General features: G+C 35.5%; 3 protein-coding genes across 3 annotated transcripts; 2 read left to right on the forward strand and 1 right to left on the reverse strand.

Moving 5' to 3' along the window:
* Positions 1–1,019: 1,019 nt before the first annotated feature.
* Positions 1,020–9,476, reverse strand: LOC128245693 (39S ribosomal protein L47, mitochondrial-like). The gene is made up of 6 exons (XM_052963917.1): positions 9,315–9,476; positions 7,466–7,566; positions 7,206–7,266; positions 5,882–5,982; positions 4,144–4,257; positions 1,020–3,035 (listed from the first exon to the last, which is right to left on the reverse strand). The coding sequence occupies exons 1-6, from the start codon at positions 9,413–9,415 to the stop codon at positions 2,728–2,730; spliced, it is 786 nt and encodes a 261-aa protein (XP_052819877.1). The 5' UTR covers positions 9,416–9,476; the 3' UTR covers positions 1,020–2,727.
* Positions 9,477–11,806: 2,330 nt separating this feature from the next.
* Positions 11,807–13,687, forward strand: LOC128246001 (clumping factor B-like). Its single transcript, XM_052964210.1, has 3 exons — positions 11,807–11,821; positions 12,582–13,024; positions 13,378–13,687. Exons 1-3 carry the CDS (start codon positions 11,807–11,809, stop codon positions 13,685–13,687), a joined length of 768 nt encoding a protein of 255 aa, XP_052820170.1.
* Positions 13,688–15,171: 1,484 nt separating this feature from the next.
* On the forward strand, positions 15,172–20,061 carry LOC128246515 (uncharacterized). The gene is made up of 2 exons (XM_052964742.1): positions 15,172–15,551; positions 16,725–20,061. Exon 2 carries the CDS (start codon positions 16,731–16,733, stop codon positions 17,976–17,978), a length of 1,248 nt encoding a protein of 415 aa, XP_052820702.1. The 5' UTR covers positions 15,172–15,551; positions 16,725–16,730; the 3' UTR covers positions 17,979–20,061.
* The last annotated feature ends 1,321 nt before the right edge of the window (positions 20,062–21,382 follow it).

A 21,382-nucleotide genomic window follows, 5' to 3' on the forward strand; every position in this document is an offset into this window, starting at 1 on the left:
TTTCAGCTGGGGATAATTCCTGTCTTAACAATTCTTCATCATTCTGTTTCGTTCACTTAGCAGATATGAACAGATCTTCACAGAGTACAACAGCTGAGCAATTTTGTAAAGATCAAGTTTCCCAGGGCACAGGGCAAACTCTTGAGAGGGTTATGTCACACGTAGTATTAAAGGGTTATTAAGGTTGACCTTGGCTGTATTGTCAACAAAACTGGGCCCTATCGACCACAATTCATAAGGACTATTCCAGTAAAACATACAACCCATCTTCCGCAGCAAAATACAGAAATTCTATTGGTGGTTGGTCCTGTTATCATATGGGAATATTTTTATGTGAAAATTACACTTAACAGGGCTCAGCCACCTTATTTGAAAGTTCCAACCAGTGGTGGATTAAGGGTTTAAATGACATACTGTGAAATCATTTATATTCCTTGGCATGAAAGTTTGTTGTTTGCCGAAAAAATACAATTTCTAGGGTACTTTTATTTTTAAAATTAAAACTGCGATCGTCCTAGATAGTCTGCATAATCTCCACGGGCTGGCCTGTGATTTCCGTCTTCTACGTCATTCAGTCTATGACACTCACTAAAGTGGTACAACATGCCAATTAGTGCATGTACCATATCAACTATCGATTAAATTGGAAATTAAGGTCATAAAAGAAGATGTACTCTGATCATTAATACAGATAGACGAAGCCATTGAATGCCAATTAAAAAAAATGCAAACTGTGAAAACATCGAGAAGGACAATGATAGTAAGACATACAGTGAGACAGATATTTACGCTGTATATTGCGGCCTCTGTTCATAACGAATAAACTTGAATATGTATATAACATGGCAATTAAAAAGATGAATACAGGGTCTATATTTCCTGGGATATTGAATTTGTGTATCACCCAACCCACGAAAACCACGAACATAAATGCCCCAAGAACATTAATGATTTCACAGTAAACTCAAGTAAAATGTTATGGCCAATGTTATCTAAAACAGTCTCTTTTTTTTCAGAATTTTACTCAAAAATTCAATTATTTGTAAAATGATAAGGTATAATCATTATTTTATCAAAATGATATGGAAATCAGTCACAGTCTATGACACAATATTACTCAGCTTGTACAGGAACAATTAAATGCACATTCAGTTGGAATACAAATACTCTGATACAGTAAAACTGCGGTCGTTCGAACAAGCGGTCGTTCGAAAACCGGCGTTCCCTCGAGGTCGGAACGTTTTTCCTTCTATTTTCATATAAAATATACCTACCCTGCATCGAAACCTAATTATGTCGAGGAGTCGAGCAATATTCTCGGTCCCAAGTACACAAATCATGCACAAAACCTTATGGCTCCCTCAAGGTCATAATTTCCCTTTTTTCCCAAACGCATGTTCCAAAAAAAACAAACAATTGCTAGGTATTAAAATTTACGCAAGTTGTAAAAATTGCAATGTCAGTTGAAAGGCAATTGATAAGGTGTGAAAAACCGTTCAACGCTGTTAAAGCATGACCGATATTAGTTGATAAGGGCATTTTAGAAGATAATTATGAGAAGTTAATGACGAGAAGTTAATTGTGAGAAATGTAAATGAGTAATAAAAATATGAATAAACACTACCATATCGATCCAACATCGGAATCTATGAAAAGAATTCCTTTTTGTCACTTTGCTTTTCACAATATGGCCATTTTGTAAAAATAAATTGATTTAGTGATATTGCTTTTACATTTTATATTTAGTATACATATAGTAAACGACAGTCTTTGAACATATGAGCGATTTCCACAACGCAATACATAATCGGTGTCATAGTAAACAGACAACTTAATACTTGAAATTCACCGAAATATATTTCATAACAGACTGGAGAATTGAGAATCGGGTAGTTCGAAACATCGGTTCCCTCAAGGTTGAGGCTCGGTCCCCGGCGACCTCGAGCAATCGCAGTTTTACTGTACATTAAGCACTAATACTTGCAAATTTGTTTATTTATTATTGGAGAACAACGAATAAAGATTTCATATAAATCATTTAATAACTTTCTTCACGTCACTATACAAACAAAGCTTGTTACCCATGAAACCTTTTTTACAGACTTACAACATTTATAATCATCACAAATAATCCATTCAAGATTCCCAAAATCCTTACATACTCTTACGATTTATAGTATTACTAATTCAATTCACCCATCGTTTTTGAGTTCTTTTAGAAATAATCCATAATAATCCTTATGTCACCAATCAAAATTTATAAACAAATCTGAAGCTGTTTTAATGCTCAATCATTTCTACCGCCATTTGAAACATTAAATTTAAACAATCTACAATCAAGTCAAAATTATGAAAAATCCCTAATACACTTTCACATTAACCCTAAAATGTTACGGTGTTTCTATGAGACCTTCATTTGAAAGATTAAAAAAAAAGAATCAATTTAAATAATCTATAATTAAGTCAAAATTACGAAAAATCCCTAAAACACTTTCACATTAACCCTCAAATGTTATGGTTTTTCTATGAGACCATCTTTTGAAAGAATCAATTAAAATAATCTATAATCTAGTCAAAATTATGAAAAATCCCTAAAACACTTTCACATGAACCCTCAAAATTTATGGTATTTCTATTAGACCTTCACTTGAAAGAATCAAAGAAAGAATCGATTTAAATAATCTATAATTCTCATGTGAAAAATCCGAAAAGTCCTTGTACACAATCTCACTTTTTATGATCATTCAGTTGGACTGTCATTTTCAGGTACTTTTTCAGTTCATCGTTACTCTCATCATATTTCAGCTCTTCAATCTCCTCAAGTTCTTCCTCCGTCATATCAAACTGTTTCATCAAGGCCTCCTTTTTCCGTTTAAGAGTCCGTATATTTCTGTTGCGTATCCGTCGCAACCTCTCCTCATATTTCGGCAAGTGTTTGCCCATCCAGGCCTCATATTCTGGGTTCAGCAGCTGGTGTTTCTTATTAACTTCTTTAGGTATGTAATGGTCTCTTTTTGTCTTCTCATAAGGTATACCTGTAATGTATAAAAATTTATATATAATATATAAACAAAGCTTCTAAAAGTTTGAAACCTCAATCGTCCAGGCGTGCATGAGCCATCATACCTTATTTTCGTACACCCAATGGTTCATCTTGTTTATTGTGAAATCAAAGATTTCGATCAAGATTCTCAGACAACGATTACCGGTATTGATTATTATTTTTCTGATCTTTTGGTAGTTTCTGACCAGCCTAGACGCAAATGTGGTAAATACGGCAGTTGGTTAACCAGCCTAGAGTTAAATGGGATCACACGGTATTCGACTGATCGATTTAAATTTTATTAATTTATTTTATTTTATTATATATTCTAACTATATATACAGGGCCATTTACCAGAAGACACCCTCGCCCTTTTTGTTGGGGGGGGGGGGGGGGGGGGTAAAGTGTGTGTTTTTTCAGTAAATATATTCATGTTTGTAATAGTCACCGAGGAAAGTGGTAGTTCCGCGTGGAGTGTACTGTATATATAATTACAACCGATGAGCTCAGTTCTTGACTTCAGAGGTCTTCAAAAACCGTGATAGATGACTTTTATTCTTGATAAGTTTACTTATAGTACTGGTGCAATATTATACAGATGGAAACAACAAGAGGTGTTGGCCAATCATTTGTTTACCCTAATGATCACCTCTTTGCCAGAAAAATTTGGAAGTTTGAATAAACAAGTATGAAAAAGATTAATAGTTGCACAAACTTGACCTGAAAACAAACATCACAACCTATATTTGATACTACATCCAGAAGACGATTGATCTTTGACCTTCTGACCTCAAAAACAACAAGAGTCGATGAATCTACTGGTCAAGGACAACCAACCACTGAAGTTTCATGGTACTAGGTTGAACTGTTCCCAAGATATTTTTTGGACAAAGTTGTCCAAGAAATGTTGGCTTGACCTTTGATCTACTGCCCTATACAGAATAGAATACATGTTTTGTTCAAGAGCAGCTGACCACTCCAGTTTCATTGCCGTTGGTCAATCTGTTCTCCAGTTATTTTGACATGGTCTACCAACTGACAGACCATCCAAAGGACCTACCAACATTAACAGTAGCAATACCAATAAGCTTATATCTCACCGACAGCGTTACGGGACACATATGTATCAGACTGCCCTTCATCCCCGAATTCCAGAAGTCTGTATGCCGTATCACGCTCTTGGACTATCTCCAGTATATTCTCCATAGACTCTTCTACCTGGGAAATAGACAAAAAATGTGACTACCGTATAAATAAATTACTAGATTTTCAGCCAAGCCTTTGCCCTCTTTTTTTCACAGCCCCTTGAACTTGATTAAATCAAATAAAAAAATGTTTAACTTCGGTCTATATTTGCGCATCTGTCCAGTATTACCAGGAACAAACATTTATTCATACCTAAGGTGTCGATGAGTAAAATCACAAGTAAAATTGGGGTATAGTTAGGATTATGCTTGTAGTCTAGTAACACATGTATAATATGGTCCCTTATGCAATAAAAAAGGGCATGAAAAGATATTGAACGGTGAAACAGTCAAATAAGAAAAAAAAATATTGTCAACCCCCGCCGCCATTTAAAACAAAATTTTGATGAAAATCTAGCTATTAATTTATATTGGCCTAATGTCTAACAAAACATTATCAGATTATGGTAACATTAATACAATGACAAACACAACACCTCATACACAAATACAAAAGACAAACAACTGTTTTATTTTTATTGTCCAGATTACAGTATTTCAGATTGTATATCTCTTTTATTTCAACTGAAATCAGGTGTTATATAGGACCTACGGTATTTTGCAATCTTTGAAGGCTCAAAAACTACAATTTGTAACATGTTTTCTTTATAAATTTTACATATCCTTTCATTACTGCTAACACAATGTTACCAAATTGAGATTATAGAATCTTTTACATATCCTTTCACTGCTCACACAATCCTTTTGTTGATACTAACATACTAAGGGTTCACCAGGCAGATGAAATTCACACCCTAGGACATACCCAGTCATTGAAATTAGACTTGGATGAACAAGTCCGAATTCTTATACTATTGCTTGGTATGAAATTTTTTAACAAGCCCTATTACATGTATATAAAATTCAGAATTTGAGCAAGCTCGGAAAACATTTTGCCAGTGCAGGGCTTGTGGGCTTGTGCTAATTTCCACCACTGCATACCTAGACAGGCCTTTTTCTATAAATCCCATGTGTACAGCTGTTGGACTTATTCCCCTAGTAAAATATATAATATTTTTCCCAATCTGGAGAGAAAAATCCCTATCATAAGTAAAAATAAAATAAAATAAAAATATATTAAAAGAATTATGAAAGTCTTTCCTGTGATTGCTCATTCAACATCTGAATAAACTGTCTGACAATCATCAGTGTAGGTTTAGGTAATTATTGAATTCAGAAATCGTTTTTCATCACAATCAGAGATCAATATAAACTGTCATGATTTATGGTATTGCAATAGATATTTACACTAACACAGATTTATATCAGCCATTTCAGGTATTTTGAAAAAGAAAAGAAACTAATATTTTAATAATTTCCTCATTTGCAGGAGACAGAAAAGTTTGTTGTTTTAACTGTAAAATTCCACATTTATCATGTTAAGCAATTATTTTTTCTCAAATGGCATATTTCGCAATGCAATTTTTTACTAAAATGTATAGGGTCTTTTTTTCCAAAATGGAAAGAAAAAGGCCTGTTAAAACAGCAAAAAGCTCCATTTTCAAATGTCCCAAAACACATTTTATTGACATTGGTCACAGAGAAATAAAAACATAATTAGAATTATAAATGTAATATTTTTCAATACAAATACCTACCTTGTAGATTCGTTCTGGATTGACGAATTCCATTTTCTTTTTAGCATACATATCTTCCATAGTCATAAGCTTGTTGCGTTCCTTCAATAGGACGTACCTAGAATGAGTTACATGATTTTGTTCAGTCAGTTTGTAACATACTGTAATGTCCGCAATAAAGGGCACTCCAACAGCCTAGCTGTTGAACTAGCTTTACAGCAATGCCATTGTGGTGTTGACTGCAGGAAGAAAGGTGCGGGTTTCAGCCCCCAGATTTTATACCTACTCTTTAAATTTTACATTCTTTATCCTTAGAGGGCAAAAATTTCCAGAACTGTACTGGGTGAGTACCTAAATCGGAACACTTTCAGCACTTTTTTTGAAATATTTTTAGTAAGATTTGCACCACAGCTACAAAATTGTCCATCAGCTTACTAGGATTCAAGACCAATTGGTTGATATAAATGGTGTTTTTCAAGATACTTCCAATCTGCATGGAAAGTACTTTATAAACCGCACAGTCAAGGACTGCCAATTTTGCGACTGTAGTAACTAAATATGGAACAGTTTTAATTCGTTATTTATTTTTGTGTTCACTTTTAAAATTATTGCTACATGTTTTGTTTAAGTAAACTAATAATTTTTATTATTTCCAGCTTGTCTTTTTGTCATTTTTGTCAGTAAAATTTGACGATTTAAGTAAAAATATACAGACTGTGCCAGTATGCTGTAATTGTGGCAAGCATGAAGTCATTCTCCCGCGTGCCATGTATTGACATTTGAACATGAACAACTTTGAATGATAGCAGCATTTTATAAACTTACCGGAGTATCATGTTATTTGAAACGTGAATGTAAGGCAAGCATCTATATTGATTAAAATCATAAATAAACAAATCAAAATCGTAAAAACGCTTTTATAACAGGTGTTCCATATAAATTAGGCACTGTTCCGATTTGGGTACTCACCCAGTAGATGAACATTACATCAGATTGTAAAGAAATAAAAAAACATTATTTTAATTCTTATTTAACATTTACATGATTGTCTGGTTAGAGCAGTGGTAAGTGCACTCCCTTCTCACTCTTTGAGTTTATTTGGTGGTCACCAAGCTGGGCAAGTAAGTTTTCTATCGTTTTCCCCACAGCACAAGACTACACTCTTGCAGAACATTGTGCCAACGAGATTGACCTAGTACAAGTTATCAGAACTTTCTTTTACGATCGTTTTTAAAAACTAACATTTGAAGAACTGCAATATGAATATGAAGATAAGTATACAAATCTTATAAAGCAAAGTGATCATTTTAAGATGTGAAAATAACCTTTAGCAATACCCACCATAGTTTGTGAAGATCTTGGTTACTTTTTAATCGTAGCTCATCCAATCTCCATGGTCGACCTGTGAGAAGAATTGTATATAATTGAATTGAATACTTCGATTGACACCGACATGATATTGTCAGCAATGATTTATCGATTGTTCTTGATAAACGTTTTATCACAACCAAACATTATTCTTGATAAACAATTTATCACAACCAAACAGTCAGCATGTTATGCATTAAGAACAAACATTTAATGTACATATTTAACAGTACCTGTGGCAACTTCATCTCCATTAAAGGAGAACATTTCAAAGAAATCGTCAAGCTTGTGCTGTAGCCTTGGTGCTGTATGGAATGAAGTTACCTGTGCACCACTGAAACAAACGAAAGCTGACATTTGAACATAAATCAGAACTAGAAATGCATTAACATTAAGAAAACATGAACTTTGATTGAGTTCCTAAATTACTTACCTATCACAAATGAATATGGATTAAAACAGCAGTATGGTAAAATCAGACATACATTTTGACATTCAGAATTTAAGCGAAATACAGGCAAAAAAACAGCCGGAAAAGGACCTATATTAGTGTCTTTAGGGCAGATTTGAGAATCTAATATGCAAAGGCCAATCTAGACCATATCAGGGTTCCCACTGGCGATCACCATTGTCGCCATTTGCAACAAAATTGCAAAAGTGGCAACAACTTTTCAAATTTGGCGAATTTACGGCAACGTTTTTTTTTCTAAAATATTTTCTTAAAATGACATGGTGTCCATGCGGCTGCATGATAATCGATTCTGTCACTGTCATAAATCAAGCGCATCTGCTGGTGCGACAACAAAAAATAATCAGATAATTAGGGCAAGCAGTCATGGCCCACTCAACACCTCGCTAATTATTGCAGAATTTTATTGCTTTCACGGATAAACAATGACATCCTTTAACTGTTATAAATGTCTCTTATTAGCAAACAATTTTTATATTTAGCTCAACAGCTTTGTGTTGTTGTGTAATTATCGTGTTAGTTTTAAAAATGTAAATCATAGAATTTTATGTTGTCTGAAAGTCACGTGATATGCAAATTTCGTAATGACGTTTACGCGCTAAATATAGATTTGCTTTCTGTTTTGTCGCAATTTTTAATTGCAGCATTCTAAGGGTTCAAAAAGTGTCAAAAAGATTAACAGAAATCACTGGGTATGCTTACAAATAAATAGAATTAAACCCCATTTGATAAGGCTTCTAATAAGTTGGCTGGAGTAAAGAGTAGGTAGACGAATTTCTATTAGGAAAGTTATGGCCCTAGTCTGACAATGTATATTTCTTTGAGTTTCCATTTATTTTAAATTTATCTCATAATTCCACGTATTCTTTAATGCTATGACACTATTGTATGCAGGCATTAGACTGAAATCAACATATTGATGTTTATGTCACATTTTTTTTCATATTTTTTCTGTATATACTAGTCCATAAACCATATATTTTGTCAAGTAAATAACAATTTGCTAATATCTTGTGCTTCATGTACAACAAAATGTTATGTTTTTGCACGACAATGTGCTAATTAAATGCAATTTAAGGCTTTTAAAATGCTTAAACACCATGAGCTTCAGGGGGCTTTGCTCCCATGGCCCCCACAAGGGCGCTGCCCTGGATCTGTAGGGGGGCCTTTCACGGCCCCCTTAACCCCCCGCGAAAAAGTGGTGACAACTTTTTAGAACCCAGGGGGAACCCTGATATGGTCTTTCAACCTGGGCTACATAATGGTCTTTCAATCTGGGCAGTAAAATATGTATTTTCTGCCAATCTGCACTGCTTCATTTGGAAATTTGAGCTTTGTCTGAGACTTGCTGCACTAAGGTGTAGACAGGCATGTGAACTCTACCAGCGGTAGACATTTAAACCCTTCTACAACTCTGCTGTCTCCTCAAAATCTGCACTTAAGAACAGTCATGGTAATTTGCCTTGGTCCGTCAAGAGTGCTAAAAATTCAAAGTCGAATTTAAACTTGTCACATCTTAAACAAGTAAGAAACTAAGAATATGATTCTGCTGCCTGAAATAGCAAAACATCATGTATTTTCGCGACTCAGAAATAAAACGCTGTTTTACTTACACTCTACTTATGTTTAAACTTTTTATCGCCGCATGAGACCTCAAACATCTTAGGCAAATTGTAGTCATGTAACGCCTTGCGGTAGTGATCGCTATTTCCATTTTGAACGATAAATTAAGAAAAGTGGAGGTCAGGAATGATCTGAACCATCCGACGCTTATAAGGAAGGTTACACACCACTCTTTTCGTGACGGTATCCAATTTCATGCACAGTAGCCTCCCCTTTCTGGTGAATTGGAATTTGGAAATCTGATTACATCATTTATCTCACTGCAAATTTTGACACTATATATATGTAAACAAAACATTTAATAATAGGCGTCCGCTGCGATAGTCTTCACGGGTTCGATACTGGTCGGCGGAATAACAAAAGTTTAAATTGATACCTGGGGTACAAGTTACTGTTAACTCCCGTATCGAGCACATTGTAGGGAAAACCGGGAGAAAGAGACTACAATGTTACAGTTGAGTAAGTGCTAATGGATACAGGGTTATGTCACAAATATATGTAGCTAAATTAATGTTGTTTGTTTTTTTATTAATTATACATTTACACAATAGATATAATACAGTAAAATATATCATTCATCTTTAATATATATCTCCATTCTCGCTAACAGGAATTTCCCGTCCCGGCCGACCGGAATCATTCTTGTCAGATTCTTTCTCCTGATCAACTTGGTGTTGGTTGTGGCTTTAAAGCTGCACTCTCACAGATTGAACGTTTTGACAAATTTTCAAGTTTTTATTTTTTGTCTTGAAACAAGCCAATATATGCGAAAATGCATGGAAACCAGTGGAAATTAAGACTGCTGACAAAATATCAGATGGCAGATTTTCATATTTCAAATGTTGATGTTTTATGCATTTTTCTTAAACCGTCAGTAACGCTTTAAGCCATACAATATTAATTTTCGAACGGTTATATGAAAATCTGCGATCTGATCTTTTTTCAGCAGTCTTAAATCACTGGTTTGCTGATATATCTGCAAAATTGGCTCATTCCAAGACAAAAGTTAAAAAAGGTTGTCAAAACGGTTTATCTGTGAGAGTTCAGCTTTAAAATTACCAATATTGATCATGGTACAAACTCGGTTAGAGTAAGGAAAAAAAATGTTTTCAAATTCATCGCAGACTTCTTTAACATTCAAGATACGTTTTTGTCATCACTTATTAGGATATTTCGAAATTTCTCTTTCATGGTTTCTTAAAGAAAAATCAATACCAAAATCTTGAAATCATTAAAAAGAGTTTTGGCGTCAACACATATGAGCTACACAACCTTATTTATGCTTAGTTCTATATTTATATTTTTATGTCAATGTGGTTTAATCAACGTTGATTTCTTTGTACATGTTTATACGACGTTTCAATTCTGCCTGGCGGCACCAACCTAGACCAATCGTATGTAACAAACGGTGTATGCATGCTTTACTGAACCATGAAGTGTTAATTGAATAAGACCTAAAAACTACATTAGTGTTGACGCGAATGCCTGTATACTTGCTAGCGCGCATGCGCGCATCTCTTAATAGCTCACTGTATACTACCTATGCGGTTGTTTTCGTTAGAGCCTTTTTAAATGATTAAATAAAAATCCACCGGACGTAACATATTGGTGGATTTACGGGCGCTTTCTCAAACTGCCCTCGGGTCAAGTGGGTGCTTTCAGAGCCTTTCTAAATTATTAAATAAAAATCCATCCGGACGAAACATATTGGCGGATACACGGGCGCTTTCTCAAACTGCCCTCGGGTCAAGTGGGTGCTTTCAGTGGTAATAGGTCCCGCTTCGATTAATTATACCTCTGTTGTTGTTTGTTATGTTTTTGTTTTTTGTTGTTGTTGTTTTTTTTTTGTGTTTTTATAATTTTCATAGAATGGGGAATATGATTGAACCAATACCACAATTTTATCAAGCTCATGTCCTTGGCAAACTGACATCTATTATTTTTGTCTCAAACCCCTTTACCAAATCCCCGTCACAATATACTCATGGTCGTCGTAGTTTTTCCTACTTTAATTCCTGTGAACTTTATAATAGACAGACAGACATACCAAATTGTTTACAATATTGTTAAAAACAGTTTCTTAACAAAACATGATATGCATCTGAAATTTACATGATCACAATGTTACATGGCGTTTTACAAGGAAACAATATAGACAAGAAAAACAAAAAAGAGAAGAAAAATGTTTGAAAAAATACATAGGTAAAATCTGGGAGAATGATAAAATTGTTATTAGTCCTAGGTAAAATCTAATTATCGAGCTCAAAACGTAGATGGTACATATCTGAAATAAAAATATAGTAGAGATTTGGGAGGCTAATAAATAAATCATAATATATTACATTATACTTTATAGTCTAAGACATATTTTATTTATCATAGACTGTTTTCATGGAAATGCTTGGTTTATAAATTTACTAAGATTTCTTGTAATGCCGATGTTTTGCGATCGCATAACTCAATAATCTTGAACAAGATCAAAATGGACATGTTCACAGTATAAAATATCAATACTGTACAATCATTGCGTGACAAACCGTCATTAGTTCAATTAGGATTAATTAATCAAACTATATTTATCGTGACTCAGGTCGTGTCACGGTGGTAGCGCCAATTATTATTATTCTGTATCATCACCAAATCTAAGATGATTGTATTACTATATTTAATACTGTTAACGATTTTCTGCCAAAACTGCATTAAGGTTATAAACAACTATTTTTGCCGACAAAAGTCGTTTGCGTCCTTGTAATCTTCTGAATGTTGGCGATATTCATCATTTATTCATTACCATGTTTGTGGTTGATTAATAAGGTGTCTGTTATAGGCAAACTGTTTGTTTCTTGTTACATTTTTTTGGCGAAAAGAAGACGAATCGCTACAAGAATATGAACATGCTAATAAACATAATCTGACTTTAGAGTCATAACATTTATAACAAAAATGATATTTAAAGAAACATTCATTTATATACATGAATAACATGTACACCATGTCATGTGAACCCTTGTAAACAAAAAATAACTAAGGAAATATCAATGACACATCGAAGGTTTATATAACGTGGCAAATCAATTTTCACTATTAATACTAAATTCTATTAAAAAAGCTTTATGGTGAAATTAAGATTGCAATTAAGACTTTTAAACCTTTCGTTTTCGATCACTTTGACAAACTTCTTGCCAATAAAAACAACAACAACAGGACAAGCCTAAGCAACACGACTGTTTAGTTTAGACAATCAACGATACACACAGCGGGACACACAGCGGGACACTCAGCGGGACACACAGCGGGACACACAGCGGGACACTCAGCGGGACACACAGCGGGACACTCAGCGGGACACACAGCGGGACACACAGCGGGACACACAGCGGGACACTCAGCGGGACACTCAGCGGGACACACAGCGGGACACACAGCGGGACACTCAGCGGGACACACAGCGGGACACACAGCGGGACACAAAACGAGACACACAGCGGGACACACAGCGGGGCACAAAACGAGACACTGAGCAGGACACTCAACGAGACACTCAACGACACACACAGCGGGACACAAAGCGAGACACTCAGCGAGACACTCAACGAGACACACAGCGGGACACACAGCGGGACACAAAGCGAGACACTCAACGAGACACTCAACGACACACACAGCGAGACACTCAACGAGACACTCAACGAGACTCACAGCGAGACACTAAACGAGACACACAACGAGACACTTAATGAGACACACAGCGAGACACTCAACGAGACTCACAGCGAGACACTCAACGACACACACAGCGAGACACTCAACGACACACACTGCGAGACACTCAACGAGACACACAACGAGACACTTTACAAGACACACAGCGAGACACTCAACGAGACACACAGCGAGACACTCAACGAGACACACAGCGAGACACTCAGCGAGACACTCAACGAGACACACAACGAGACACTTTACAAGACACACACAACGAGACACTCAACGAGACACTCAACGAGACACTCAACGAGACACACAACGAGACACTTTACAAGACACACACAGCGAGACACTCAGCGAGACACTCAACGAGACTCACAGCGAGACACTAAACGAGACACACAACGGGACACCTAATGAGACACACAGCGAGACACTCAACGAGACACACAACGAGACACTCAACGAGACTCACAGCGAGACACTCAACGACACACACAGCGAGACACTCAACGACACACACAGCGAGACACTCAACGACACACTGCGAGACACTCAACGAGACACACAGCGAGACACTCAACGACACACACAGCGAGACACTCAACGACACACACAGCGAGACACTCAACGACACACACAGCGAGACACTTAACGAGACACACAACGAGACACTTAACAAGCCACACAGCGAGACACTCAACGAGACTCATAGCGAGACACACTCAACAAGATTCTTAGCGTGACACTCAACGAGACACACACTCAACGAGACACCCAACGAGACACTCAACGGTAACAATCAACGAAACACTCAACGAGGCACTCGCGAAACTAATAAACACAATACGGAATTTTGTCTCAGTTTTATTTGTAAATTGCAAAGTGTAATGATAAATTGCAAGTGCAGGATAAAGAAGGTAAACTAGCGCATTATTGCATATTGACACATGGGCAAGCATTGACGTAGGAGCTGAAAAATCCACAACGCGTCTTCCATTTTTAGGGGGTATACGTATTCTGAATCAAAATTTGTCGCAATGTTTGCTATTATTTATAAATGTTTGTCAAATTTCATTCAGCTCAGATGCCCAAACATGGCTAAACTGGTATCAGCACACATTGAGGTGGTTAAACCAAAACAATTTGACCATGAAAGCTCGTACAGCAAAGAAGTCGTCAGGAAATTTAAATACCACATTTGAATAATGTTGAAGGAGAAACCATTGCAAAAAATATGTGTTTTGGGCTTAAATGACCTTTTATGGATCAAAATCTCGCTTCTCTCATTTGTAAACATCAGACTGGTTGAAGGTTTTCCTTCAATAACTTTTTTTTATTCAGTAACCTTATAGCTTGAAATAAAAAAAACGAGAGAAGCATGGCGATAAAAGAGCCGCATGCGTGTCATGATGTTTTGGAAATATATAATTTATAATTCGTATGCACCAGTCAATTGTAATCACGGCCCCGCAGGTCCAAGGAATAACGGGGACTCTGATATTCGTTCTAGCCAACCCTGGGTAAAACCCCCGTCCTGCGGGGACGAACTGATGATAAAATCCCCGCCAAATGCCCCTGCACCACAGGGACCATAGTAGTAGTAGCAGTAGCAGTAGCAATGCAGTAGCAGTAGCAGTAGCAGTAACAGCAGCAGCAGCAGCAGCAGCAGAGCCGCTGCTGCTGCTGCTGTTGTTGTTGTTGCATGTTAATGATGATGATGATGATGATGATGATGATGATGATGATGATGATGGTGATGGTGGTGGTGGTGGTGGTGGTGGTGGCGACGACGACGACGACGACGACGACGACGGTGGTGGTGGTGGTTGTACTGCTGCTGCTACTGCTACCGATGCTGATGCTGTTGATTATTAATTTGCGGACATTGACGGCACTCGGACATTGACGGTAACAACGATCACGAAGACGACAATAATGACAATGAAGATTTTCCATCTATCTAAAAAAAAGAAGTAGACGCATCAAACATTGCAAATAGCGTCAACCCACTAAAATTGTCTTCTTGGCCTTATCTTGCCATCAATAAAAACAAAACATATGAGGCATATGCAATCTTTTATCGACGGCGTTCGGCGGCAGTTGAGCCAACAAAAGACAATACGAATAATAGCGGAATCATACAAAACTATTTGGAATCATTTGAAATCATTATTGAAGCACTGAAAGACCGTACGAAAAATAATTGCAATGATAAAAAAGATTACCGTCAATAATATTATCAATTGATGTGTTTGAATATTTAAATCGACGGTGTCAAAATGAATAAGTCTTAGTTGAAATGTTCAAGTCAAAAGAGGAAAAACTCGGGACTTAAATAGTTTTACAAACATCAAAGTATAAGACGTAAATATTATAATGGACTTAAAGTGTTAATACATTTAAATGCATAACGTATTGTGATAAATGCAGCAGTATACAAGTTAGAGGAGACGAAAGCTTCAAAGATAACATTACAACTCAGGACTGTGTGCATCTTGTTTGTAATAGTTTAAAATGTAAGTTTTAACAAATGTTTAAATTTTACATCACATTATTTAAGTTGTCTATTATTTCCACACACCTTGTAAATAAAATACAGAAAACGTGGATTTGAACATTGTTTTAAATTTAAATGGTTTATCATTTGTTTTTGTGTATTTTTTCTGAAGTAAATAAATGATATTCGGGAAAAAATAACTATCACAATTATTTAAAGTGCGAGTTTTGTGATCGGCTTTTATTGATATAGAAGAACAGAATTGAATATTTTATTTGGACTTAAGAAATATAAACTAATCGTCATAAAAAACAATTATAGAAACAATAACGTGGCACGTGATATGCGGAATAAAATGTAATGGTAATAAATACTATTTCCTTAAACACCCTTAAAAAAGAGAAACTAACTAACCGGTGTGAGTATATCTATATTATCTTAAGAAAGATTGAAGTTTTGATATAGTGGAGTTCTCATAATAAAACAAAAGTTTGTTACTAATGCGGAGCTTTTAAGTATCACAGTAAATACCGAGTATATAATGGTTATAATTTATATTACGTATTATATGAATGTGTTTAATATATAGGACTGATAATAGTACAACAGTTAATGATGAAATTGTAAATACGGGTAACAATACTCAAATTTATATATATACTATTGTTTTATGGAGAAAATACACATACATAAAAACTAATATATTATTAATTAGTCTCTTTAGTTGAAGGACTATCACAGTGCATATCTACTTTTCTAAGGAATATTTTATTTCTATTTGGAATAATTATATTCTAATTTTAGAAGATGAAGATGACCCATTCATCAAATGTATAAAATTTATTCACATTAATTGATTGATAAACGTCATATATGGCACATGATAAAAGCAGTTCATTAAATAAACGGTACAATACATAAATGATATATCAATCAAAATATACAATAAATTGAACGGACATATCATAAACATATGTATGTTACAAAAAATGAAGGATTTTCAATTTATTCAAACTAACTTATAAAAGAATGCGATCAATCTATACAACACAAAAAGGGAGAATACATTATATTTGGTTATAGATTACAGTAAATAACTATGATTACAAACATTAAAAAACAGAATACTGTGGGGATTTTTTTCTTTTCATAAAAAAATCATCTTTATTTTATGAACTGATGTTATTTTCAGAACAAGATGAATTATTTAGAGACGGGCCTCCCCCACACCGCTCTATACCAACGGAAGACTCAATTTAGCCCGCCAAGGTTCATTCCACTGTGCACATTGGGTCGAACATATATGGGACTTGAACCACTGTCCAAACATGAGCTCAACGAATTGTCAAAAAGATTAAGTGAGCCAAAGAAAGCATTGGAACGCGAAGAAAATGTAGCGGCAACTGAAGTTCGACCAAAATCTACAGGAACTGGTCGATTTGTTGGTCATAAGAAAATGAACAATTTACAGATTGAGAAAATGGTAGACAGACTGTATAGCAGACGGCATACGAAGAATTATGAATTTGTTGACGATGATGTTGCAGCAGATGATATTTTGAACATGACTGACCGCCATGATGAGTCGAGTGATTCGGAAGCAGAAACAGGTGAAAGTAAAGAAATGAAAGACAGAAAAAATGTATTTCTAAGACGCCACAGTGCAATGTTTTCAAATCATCGTAGTAAGACTGATCACATGCTATCCGGCGGAAAATTTCGGGAGCATATACATCATGATACCAAAATGGAAAGCCCCACTAGGCAAGATGAGGATGACGATGTATTTTGTGAAGATCAATCACCAAGTGTACCAAAGTTGAAAACGGACGTAAAACCAAGACTGTCAGCGAGCTTTCACCGCGAGAACTTTGTGGCAGAAAACAGACGCAATGTAATAATCAATAGAAATCACCTTGTCAAAAGACACAATAGCGAATACACCGGTAGCCCAAGACCAATTTTACAAAGATCTGCTACAATGCAAGGGCCTTCGTGCCCAATGTACGCCATAAGAAAACAAGTTGTATCAAACGGCCAAGCTCCTGCTAATACTATCCCATCTCTTCGTCCAAAGTCAGAACCGACGTACCCGACTCGTTCCGACATCACCGAAGTCAAAATTCTAAAGCTTGACTCAACCAAAAGCACACAACCCACGCAAAGGACCTCATACTCGAAACCAGACGTTAAACGCTCGGTATCTTTCCTGACACCGAGATCAGCTTGGGCTGAGTCTAGTAGATCAGTTGGGACCACAAGAAAAGAGATTTCGCCCGTTTCGTCGGGAGAAGAAGAGGAAAGCGCTACAACACCTCACCAGAAACTACCGCGCCTGGAAGAAAGGAGCACAAAATCACCACGGTATGCTACAGAGCATTGCGATGAACTGCTAATAGACAGGGTTGCGACCTACAACCGCACTCCTAGGCTACGAACTACTTGAACATTTAACACATGTACATACTAACTACGGAGACAGCTGAGATCTTACAAATTGTGTGATTTATCGGGGACAGCATTATTGTTGTTGTTAGTTTTTGAACATGATAGGGCTATTGGCGGGTGAAGGTGTGTCTAAGCCTTGAAACTAATGTTTGCAATCGTGTTCGTCAATCAGCTAATAAAGCACGAGCATTTTGGCTTATTGCAACGAAGAGACGGTAAATATTTACCGCCCCAAAAGTGACCTTTGAACAATCAGTTTTCGGCACTTTAAAGAGCGTCATTTGAGGCTTCGATTTAATTGGCTGGTTGTTGATGTGAAACCAGTGCAAAATGTGTACTGTACGTATGAACCCAATGCGGGTCACGGTATGAGCCCGCCCGTTCAGTAGTAGATTCCACGTTGATACGTAACGTTATACGATCAATCGCTGACGGTTGCAATCGGCTTTCTTTGATTCGTGAAATCTATTGACAGGCTCTTGATGTTGCAGTTGATTTGTTTTTCGGTTGGTGTGTTTAGGTGGAACAAATGCCACGATCATTCAATGCTCCGGAACCTTCAAATGCTAAGTTCATTTGCGAACACTACAAGTGACTAGGAGCTCCGTCGATGATTTGTACCAGTTACCACCCACTGTGATTTGATGGGAATTAACTCCTGCTTTGGTGTAATTTGACCTGAACAGAATTTAGTGACATTAAACCTAAAATATTTTTTCTTCTTTTGTTTTCATTAGATTTATCAAAGGTGTCACTCCTACCAACTATCTAGCATAAAATAACTATGAATTACTGCAGTTAAACAATGTCCGAAAATCTCAAAAGTTGATAAGAGTGACCCCTTCGATAAATCTGAAGATTTTTTTTTAAATTTTAGATTAAATGTCACTAAATTTTGTACAGGTCAAATGGCACCAAAACAAGAGTTCATTCAAATGAAATCAATATGTTATCACCCAGAGAACGGGAAATGTTCTTTAATCACATGTACATACCATATTTTGAAAGCTCGTTAGAGCGTATGTTTTTGTTGTTCACCACTGCGACGTGAAATTAATCTTGCATTCGTCTTTTTATTCTGAATCCTTTTATTCTTATAAACTTTAATCGTTGGTTGCAATGATCTTCAAAAAAAAAAATAACTGCTTATTGAAAACTACGTTATCTTTATCTGCGTTTTTATTACAAATCAAATAAATATTGTCTAATGCTGAACAATAACAGCGGAACATTGTTTATACAGATTTCCATGTACTCATATTTGCTTATACATAACTTTAACCCTTATTTGTTCATTTAAGGGATGACCACAACTTAAAGGATCATATAGGAAAATCAAAGATTTTAAAACAAAAGTGGACCTACATGTCTTTGAAGGTTCAATATTTAATAATCACAATTTGTGTGTCCTTTCATAATTTTATACGTGTAGATGTTTTAAGAGCTCAGTAAATTTTACGAATGGAGGGATTTAACATAATTTATATCATTTGCATTCAAACCCAAAATTGTTAAAACAAAATCTGGAGTAGTTTCAGTTTTTAAATTACTTGACGCTTTTTAAACAACGAAGTATTGTGACCCCGTAGTAAGTAATCAGAAAATGAATTTAAATTTTCAAAATATTATTTCCATTTAAAAATGCATTTTCCAGAAGCAAAAACATATTGTTGATAAGTTAGTGTGAAGTATTTTGACAAAATACTGGTTTATTTTTTCAAAATACTTGAATAGTTTGAATGCAAATATTTGTTTTTAAAATCTCTGATAAAAAAATCTTCGTAAAATTTGCAAACGATATTTGTTTTTCCCTTTGCAATAATTGTACCTCATAACTAAATGAAAAATGAAACTTTGAAACATTTTAACTTTGTATTGCGGAAGGCCCTTCAAGTCTATAGATTGGCTTAAGTATGCTGTTTAACTATTTTGCTGTTTTTGTACAAAGAAAGTGATCAAAACTGACGCTTAATCCCTTAAAATTTATATAGATATAAAAGACCCGTTATCTTGAAAATGGACTTTACGATTAAAAAACAAAACATTTCAAATGAAAGAAAACCGCATGGTTTATGAATCATTTGCGGTTGACGGTAGGTGTAAAATAATAAAATAAAACATGTCTATTCCAATTTATGCGTGATGTCAATAGAGTTGATGTTATCATTCTGAGAATCATGCAAATACAGTAATCCACGCCCTTTATTAGTCTTATCGAACTAGTTTACAATGCATCTAGCATTGGCAAAGTCTTTGCATGAAATTATGATTAAACATATTCATATTTTCTATGTTTAATCATGTTTATTTTCTGCGTTCTTATTCACCACAGTTATAGCTTGTACAGCGCATACAATATTGGCAGTCCACGTGAATGAAATCATGATATTTTTTATGTTTAATCATGTTTCTGTTCTGCGTTTTATACCATTATAACTGGCATAAAGCTGCACTCTCACAGATTGAACGTTTTGACAACTCTTTTTTGTTTTGGAACGAGCGAATTTATGCGAAAATGCATGGAAACTATTGCTATATAATAAGACTGCTGACAAAAAATCAAGTGCATTCAATGGCAGAATAATGATGGTAGTGGTGGTGGTGATGATGATGATGATGATGATGATGATGTCGCTGATGTCGATTGTGCTGCTGCTGCTGCTACTGTTGCTGCCGCTGCTGCTGATGATGATAATGATGCTGATGATGATGATGCTGATGCTGATACTGATGTTGGTAGTTTTAGTATCTGTAACGGTGTTGCTGATGCTGCTGCTTCTGCTTCGGATGATGATGGTGCTGATGATAATCATTAAAAATGGTAGAAATTGTTATGAAAACAAGGCCAAAAGAATTAATAGCTGACTTAAGAACGTAAGCTTTTTTCTATTTTATGTATGAAGACTGCAATGATATTATGTCACACTATTTACATTTAAATACATTTTAATCTCATTTGAAACTTTGAAGTACTTTGCTCTTGCTATTTATAAGGCCTTTAAGGACAATGTTATGGAATACAAAATATTTCAGTAACAGTCATTGACGCAGTATTGATTACGTTTCAAATTTGTAACCGTGGTCTAATTTGACCAGCCAACATTATTATTGTAAAATAGAGCTATGAAATATGTTTGATAAAAAAACCTTTATGAACAAACAATTGTAAAATCTTATTAAAGAAATAAGTAAAATCAAGATACAAAAAACTTATGTCTTATACAGTCGACAAGAGTTGGCTCGATATCGCTTGGCTCGATTTCCTTGTTGGCTCGAACTTGATGTTAAGGACCGATTTTGTTTTATTCTTTTTAACATTATCGCTTGGCTCGATATTTGTGAAGCTCGAAGTATTTTGGCCGGTCCCTGTGGTATCGAGCTAACGTGTTTTGACTTTACTAT

The sequence above is a fragment of the Mya arenaria genome, chromosome 9, assembly GCF_026914265.1.
Source record: "Mya arenaria isolate MELC-2E11 chromosome 9, ASM2691426v1".
NCBI classification, from domain to species: Eukaryota; Metazoa; Mollusca; class Bivalvia; order Myida; family Myidae; genus Mya; species Mya arenaria.

Excerpts from the sequence above, each read along its gene's own strand:
- LOC128245693 (XM_052963917.1), bottom strand. The coding sequence starts at position 9,415 with ATGGAAATAGCGATCACTACCGCAAGGCGTTACATGACTACAATTTGC. Across the intron at positions 5,983-7,205 it reads CAAGATCTTCACAAACTATG|GTACGTCCTATTGAAGGAAC; the intron begins GTGGGTATTGCT and ends AACTCATTCTAG. Across the intron at positions 3,036-4,143 it reads TGTGTCCCGTAACGCTGTCG|GTATACCTTATGAGAAGACA; the intron begins GTGAGATATAAG and ends TATACATTACAG.
- LOC128246001 (XM_052964210.1), top strand. Across the intron at positions 13,025-13,377 it reads GACACTCAACGAGACTCACA|CGAGACACTCAGCGAGACAC; the intron begins GCGAGACACTAA and ends AGACACACACAG.
- LOC128246515 (XM_052964742.1), top strand. The coding sequence starts at position 16,731 with ATGAATTATTTAGAGACGGGCCTCCCCCACACCGCTCTATACCAACGG.